At 38.4% G+C, this 7510-nt stretch overlaps 1 protein-coding gene across 3 annotated transcripts; it reads left to right on the forward strand.

The window, feature by feature from the left end:
• Positions 1 to 913: 913 nt before the first annotated feature.
• Positions 914 to 7004, forward strand: LOC129313368 (probable phosphoribosylformylglycinamidine synthase, chloroplastic/mitochondrial). 3 transcript variants are annotated; one of them, XM_054956394.1, is made up of 5 exons: positions 914 to 1356; positions 1579 to 1641; positions 2012 to 2128; positions 2406 to 6600; positions 6681 to 7004. In XM_054956394.1, exons 3-5 carry the CDS (start codon positions 2087 to 2089, stop codon positions 6701 to 6703), a joined length of 4260 nt encoding a protein of 1419 aa, XP_054812369.1. In that variant the 5' UTR covers positions 914 to 1356; positions 1579 to 1641; positions 2012 to 2086; the 3' UTR covers positions 6704 to 7004. The 3 variants fall into 3 exon arrangements, with proteins under 3 accessions (XP_054812369.1, XP_054812368.1, XP_054812370.1); XM_054956393.1 differs by having other exon boundaries at positions 2069 to 2128; XM_054956395.1 differs by having other exon boundaries at positions 914 to 1275; positions 2069 to 2128.
• The last annotated feature ends 506 nt before the right edge of the window (positions 7005 to 7510 follow it).

Consider the following 7510-nt stretch of genomic DNA (forward strand, 5'->3'; position numbering starts at 1 on the left):
GTTTTAATTTGATATTTCTTCATGATTCATTCTAAATATATCAAAATATTAATTTATAATGTTTGTACGAAATATATAAATTGATCCTACTAAGTAAGTTATGCCTAATATGGTTAATATTCACAAAATTTTTTCCTTTTTATTTTTTTATTAATTTTTTTAAAATAATATGAGTTAAATGAGCCAACCCTAACTCATCAGGGTTAACCTATATGGTTCATGAATTATATGGTTCGGGCCAAAAAAACTTATTTTTATTTGGGTTAATTTTTTTCCAACTCAATTCGACTCTTATAACCGATTATTCGGATTAATCCATATAACTCAACCCATATTCTCAGCTTTACTTGCAATGATTAATATTTTTTGCATGAGATTTCAATATAATTTTCCCTTAAAATAATCAAAATATGTTGTTTTGAATTGTGATTTTTTAAAAATTTAAGCAAACATTATAAAACTTCACAAAAATAACTTTTTTTAAAAAAATAATGTTTTCATGAAACAAAATTAAACCAACATGTCGTAACACCATTGCTGCCTCCAAAAAGATAGTTTAATGGGATGTGCAATGTATTTATTTATATATTTAAAACTCTTTTTAGGTCCTTCTAATATAGGATGGAACAGCTTCTCTATTAATTCTTGACTCTCTCGTACTGATTGGGCGAATTTGGGTGTAGTTGTGATATTACTTTATTACAAGACTATTATTCTCTTCTCAACAAGCTCATTCAACAAGTGTATAGTGTATCCGTTAATACATTCAATGCTCACCCTAAGTTGGTCCGACGTGGGATAAATGGTTCCCTGTCTATAAATATAAATGAGATTCTCCTTTGTTTAGTTGGAATCAAATTCCTGTTTTTTATTTGGGCCCCTTAAGGTTAAGGCACTATTGACTATTGAATATGGAGCAGTCTTGATTGACTGACCTAGTCTCCCTCCCTGCCACGCCTCATTCTCACTTTCTCAGACCACGCTTCCGGTCCTATCAGTTTCACCTTCACTCGTCCACTTTGACTTCAGCCATTCACTTCTACTTTCTGCTCTCGTCCTCGGCTTCTATTCTCTCTCCTCTTTGTCTACGCACGGCGACGTTGTTGGAGGTCAGGCCGTGAGGGGCTATAATATAATGGCGGCGATTTCCATCCCATGGTTCTAGTCACCGCGAAGTTTAATTCTCTGACAAGTTGGGCCTCCCATCTTTTGAGTAAAAGACGTGTTTACCTCAAGCCTATGCATTGAGCACCTGTTCATCACGTCTAACAGCTAGTAAATCTTCTTCCTTTGTTGGAATTGGACGATCCCCACTACACTATGACACGACTATCAAGCATTATTCCGCATTTTTCGGTATATTCCAGTGTTTTATGTCCAGTATACTAGATTCTTTACTGTGTATGCAGCCTTATGCAATTCGTTTATTTGTTCATTTTTCTGTACGCTGAGCACTAGAGAAGATCACCTTGGTATTGTTTGTGATCTTTCATTGGTTGTAATTTTGTAAATTTTACCACATCCAAGTAGTACTCATTCTCATCATCTTGATCGACTCTCTCCTTCCTGTTACGGCAGACTGAAGCTTTGAAGTAGAGAAAAAAGGCGCACAGAAGAAGACGGTGCTCCTCACTATCTCAGGTTTGTTTTTCCTGACTTTGCTGAAATGGGCTGCTTGGTTTTTCTAATTGGTTTTGCTCCTGTAGTTTGGGCGTGACTTTTCTGCGAGTTTCGGGTTTAGTTTTCGTTTGTGATGCTGACCTGCTTCAAAAAAATTTAATCTATTTTTCCAAACAACCCTTTTATTGTTTGTTTTTAAATGTGTTATTAAAACAAATGACTAATGCCATTTTAAAGTTATTTTGAAAACGATTTGTCAAAACTGTTTCAAGACGGTAAAAGTAAAATATAGAATCAAACAGGAAGTTCCTATATATTTAATGTTTATTGTATACTATATCTGATTTGGACGAATTCTGAAATTTTTAATTTATATTCTTTCTTCTTGAAGTCTTTGGGGACTCTCACTGCATGTTAAGAGGTAATAATATCACCAATTGCCTTTCAGTTTGCTCTTCTAAAGAACATGGCTGCTGCTGGCGAAATTGGGGCTGCTGAATTCCTTCAGGTTTGCTTTTTCTTCTTTTATTTGAATTCACATAATCCCAGATTTCCATATCATCTTACGGTAAACAATTTGTTTAGTTTGGACCTTTTGAAACGTTGTATGGTTGTAATAAAATTTTGTTGTTGGTGTGGATGGGTTTGTAAATATCAGTTTCCTTTGTATTTTTGGTTGACCAATTGATCAACATTCTATGGGTCTTGTTTCTTCTCTATATTTAATCTTGAAATATTTTGATGTTATTGGGTTCTTTTTTTTTTTTATTTGTCTATGGTTTCAGGGTACATGTAGACAAAGTCTGTTTTTAGTGAAGAAATCTCATTGGCGGAGGAGTAATTTGCTCTGGGGTACAGTTTGGAGTAGAAGACAAGTATGGGGTTCCACTAGAAAAGCCTTATCTTTGAGTTGCCAAGCTCAAACAAATCCTCAAGCTGTGGTTGCTGGGGGTGCCAGTAGTTTAGTAGATGATCAGTCTAGCTTGGTCGTGAAGCCTGCGTCGGAAATTCTTCATTTTTATCGGGTTCCATTAATCCAAGAAAGTGCAGCTGCTGAACTTCTTAAAGAGATTCAGAACAAAATCTCTGATCAGATAGTGGCTTTGCAAACAGAGCAATGTTTCAATGTTGGTATTGAAACAGAACTTTCAAGTAAAAACCTATCAGTGCTTAAATGGATTCTTCAAGAAACATATCAGCCTGATGCATTGCAAACTGAGAGCTTTCTTGAAAAAAGAAGGGAGCAAGGTTTGAGGAATGTTATAATAGAGGTTGGCCCTAGGTTGTCATTTACCACAGCCTGGTCTACCAATGCTGTTGCAATTTGCCGTGCATGTGGATTGACGGAGGTGACACGTTTGGAACGTTCAAGGAGGTACTTATTACACATCCAGGGTGATTTAGAAGATTATCAAGTCAATGAATTTACAGCAATGGTGCATGATAGAATGACTGAATGTATTTACAGTCAGAAGCTAACATCTTTTGAGACCAATGTGGTTCCAGAGGAAGTATATTTTATACCCATCATGGAGAAGGGGCAGAAGGCATTAGAAGAAATTAATCAAGAAATGGGTTTAGCTTTTGATGACCAGGATATACAATACTATACTAAACTTTTCAGAGATGATATTAAGCGTGATCCAACTAATGTTGAATTGTTTGATATTGCTCAATCCAACAGTGAACATAGCAGGCATTGGTTTTTTACTGGAAAGATGATCATTGACGGGCAACTAATGGATAACTCATTGATGCAGATTGTGAAAAGAACTTTACAAGCAAATCCAAATAACTCAGTTATTGGATTTAAGGATAACTCTAGTGCAATTAGGGGTTTTCCAGTGAAACAGTTGCGACCAGTTCGGCCGGGGTCAGCATGTCAATTAAACCCAACGGCATGTGACCTAGATATCTTATTTACAGCCGAGACTCATAATTTTCCATGTGCAGTTGCTCCTTATCCTGGTGCAGAGACAGGTGCAGGAGGTCGCATTAGGGATACACATGCCACAGGAAGAGGTTCTTTTGTACAGGCAGCCACAGCTGGTTATTGCGTTGGGAATCTCAACTTGCCAGGGTCTTATGGTCAATGGGAAGACTCATCCTTTACTTATCCTTCAAATCTAGCATCACCTTTGCAGATCCTCTTAGATTCTAGTAATGGTGCGTCTGACTATGGCAACAAGTTTGGAGAGCCTTTGATTCAAGGCTTCTGTAGAACTTTTGGAATGAGACTTCCTAGTGGGGAAAGGCGGGAGTGGTTGAAACCAATAATGTTTAGTGCAGGCATTGGACAGATTGACCATATTCATATATCCAAGGGAGAACCTGACATTGGGATGCTAGTTGTTAAGATTGGAGGCCCTGCTTATCGTATTGGTATGGGAGGTGGGGCAGCCTCGAGCATGGTTAGTGGTCAGAATGATGCAGAACTTGATTTCAATGCTGTACAACGTGGGGATGCTGAGATGGCTCAAAAATTGTATCGTGTTGTCCGTGCTTGCATAGAGATGGGAGAGAAAAATCCAATTATCAGCATTCATGATCAGGGGGCTGGTGGGAATTGCAATGTTGTAAAGGAAATTATATACCCAAAGGGTGCTGAGATAGATATCCGAGCAGTTGTGGTTGGTGATCACACAATGTCTGTTCTAGAAATTTGGGGTGCAGAATATCAAGAACAAGATGCAATCCTAGTGAAGCCAGAAAGTCGTAATGTTTTACAATCAATCTGTGATAGGGAAAAGTTATCAATGGCTGTGATTGGTACTATTAGTGGTGATGGACGTGTTGTTTTAATTGACACCTTAGAAACTCAGAAGTGTCTGTCAAATGGACTTCCTCCTCCTCTCCCTGCTGTGGATCTTGAATTGGAGAAGGTACTTGGTGACATGCCTAAAAAATCTTTTCATTTTGCCAGGGTTGTTTACGAGCAAGATTCATTTGATGTAGCCCCAACTGTCACGGTAATGGATTCTTTGAAGAGGGTATTGCATTTGCCATCTGTCTGTTCAAAGCGCTTCTTGACAACAAAAGTTGATAGGTGTGTTACTGGTCTCGTGGCACAGCAGCAAACTGTTGGCCCTCTGCAGATTCCTCTTGCCAATGTCGCAGTTATTGCACAAACTTTTACTGATGTGACTGGAGGTGCATGTGCCATAGGGGAGCAACCAATCAAAGGTTTGTTAGACTCTAAAGCAATGGCAAGGTTAGCTGTTGGAGAAGCACTCACAAATCTTGTATGGGCAAAGGTCACTTCTCTTTCTGATGTTAAGGCAAGTGGTAATTGGATGTATGCTGCCAAGCTTGATGGGGAAGGAGCTTTCATGTATGATGCTGCTCAATCTTTGTCAGAAGCAATGATTGAACTTGGTATTGCTATTGATGGTGGGAAAGACAGCCTTTCTATGGCAGCTCATGCTGGAGGTGAAGTTGTTAAGGCTCCAGGAAACCTTGTAATCAGTGTTTATGTCACTTGTCCTGACATTACACAAACAGTGACGCCAGATTTGAAACTTGAAAATGATGGTATTTTGCTTCATATTGATCTGGCAAAAGGAAAGCGACGGTTAGGTGGATCTGCTCTTGCCCAAGCGTTTGACCAAATTGGGGATCAGTGTCCTGATCTTGATGATGTTCCTTACTTGAAAAGGGTATTTGAGAATGTCCAAGACCTTCTTACAGATGGATTGATCTCTGCTGGACATGACATAAGTGATGGTGGGTTGCTAGTTTGTGCTCTAGAGATGGCATTTGCTGGGAATTGTGGGTTTATCTTAGACTTGACTTCAAAAGGAAACAGCCTTTTCGAAACCCTCTATGCAGAAGAACTTGGGTTAATTGTTGAGGTAAGCAAGAAAAATTTAGATGCTGTGCTTGATAAGTTGAACCGTGGTGGTGTTATTGGTGAGATTGTAGGACAAGTAACTGCTACTTCATTGATAGAAGTTAAGGTTGATGGGGTGACTCATTTGAAAGAGAGTACTTCTGTCCTTAGGGATATGTGGGAAGAAACAAGTTTTCAGCTGGAAAAGTTCCAGAGGTTGGCCTCCTGCGTTGATACGGAAAGAGAAGGACTAAAACACAGATGTGCACCTTCATGGAAACTGTCTTTTTCTCCTTCCTTCACCAACCAAGAGTACATACTTGCAACTTCAAAACCAAAAGTTGCTGTTATAAGAGAAGAAGGCAGCAATGGAGATAGAGAAATGGCTGCAGCATTTTACGCTGCTGGTTTTGAACCATGGGATGTTACAATGTCAGACCTTCTTAATGGAGTGATCTCTTTGCAGGAGTTCCGTGGGGTTGTTTTTGTTGGTGGATTTAGTTATGCAGATGTTCTTGATTCTGCGAAAGGATGGTCTGCTTGTATAAGATACAATGAGCCTCTTATAAAGCAGTTTCAAGAATTTTACAACCGTTCAGATACTTTCAGTCTTGGAGTTTGCAATGGGTGTCAATTAATGGCTTTGTTGGGTTGGATACCAGGTCCACAAGTTGGAGGTGTTCTAGGTGCTGGTGGTGACCTATCACAACCAAGATTCATTCACAATGAGTCCGGGCGTTTCGAATGCCGATTTACAAGTGTGACAATAAAAGGCTCACCAGCTATAATGTTTAAAGATATGGAAGGTAGTACACTTGGCGTGTGGGCTGCTCATGGTGAGGGAAAAGCATATTTCCCAGATGAAGGTGTGCTGGATCGTATTGTTCATTCTGATTTAGCTCCTCTAAGATACTGTGATGATGGTGGCAATCCAACAGAGAAATATCCTTTCAGTCTAAATGGCTCTCCTTTAGGGGTCGCAGCTATTTGTTCTCCAGATGGACGACATCTGGCCATGATGCCTCATCCAGAGCGTTGCTTCTTAATGTGGCAGTTCCCATGGTATCCAAAGCAGTGGAATGTGGACAGAAAAGGGCCTAGTCCATGGCTGCGCATGTTCCAGAATGCTAGAGAATGGTGTTCAAGAAATGGTTAGTTCTTGTTTCTAGAGTTCTTTTTCCTTGCTTAGTTGTTGACTAATCCTTGTTACGCTTCATTAACTTTCTGACAGATTGCTCAGCTGTGGAAAAGTGAGATTGAGGTTGCTCAGTTTTGAAGACATTATATAGTTTACTGTAGACTAGTTGAATTTACGACTTTTGCTATTTATGGAACTCACTATTGGATAAGTCAATTTTCTTCAAGTGGGAACTGTAAATAATATTTTGCTTGAACTATGAGTTGCACTGGCTATCTTTGAGAGAGAACATTTTGCCTTGTTTCTTTTTTTCTTTCTTTCTTTCTTTTTTTGGGTTTTTGAAACAATATCTGAGCGAGTATGGAAAAGGTCCTTTTTTTTTGTGGTGAATAATATGTGATCTGTATTGCCTAGTGTTCCCCTTTTGAGAAAATTTCATACTGCTACTTGACGTTTTCATCACGGCTGGACTTTGTCTTCTGCCATTCCCATGTTTCTTCTTCACTTTGCTCAGGAAATTGTTCTGGTTTTTCCATTTTTCTTTCATTAGCATAGTGGACTTATTTCCTCTCTAGATCTTGATTGTTTGATTTTTATTTTTATTTTTTTAATCCCTTTCATTCTAGCAAACAAACAGGCCTATATATGTGCCAAAGAAATTATTGATATTTGAGACCTTCTCAGGGCATTTGGTAAAAGATTGTGAGGGACCTCTGCTCTGTTCCAGTGATGCAGAGAGTTTTATTGACCCTTTTTTTTTAGAATTTTTATTGTATTAGAATTTCAATATTTTGAAGAGACACAAGTTCCTCTATATAATTTCTATCTATATATAATATACAATTTATAAGAAACTGTATTGTTTATAAGTCATGAATAATGTAACTCACCTCAAATTCTGTATAAAGCATGTGTTTACAATA

The sequence above is a fragment of the Prosopis cineraria genome, unplaced genomic scaffold, assembly GCF_029017545.1.
Source record: "Prosopis cineraria cultivar Desert tree isolate PC_DT_omini unplaced genomic scaffold, ASM2901754v1 PC6, whole genome shotgun sequence".
NCBI classification, from domain to species: Eukaryota; Viridiplantae; Streptophyta; class Magnoliopsida; order Fabales; family Fabaceae; genus Prosopis; species Prosopis cineraria.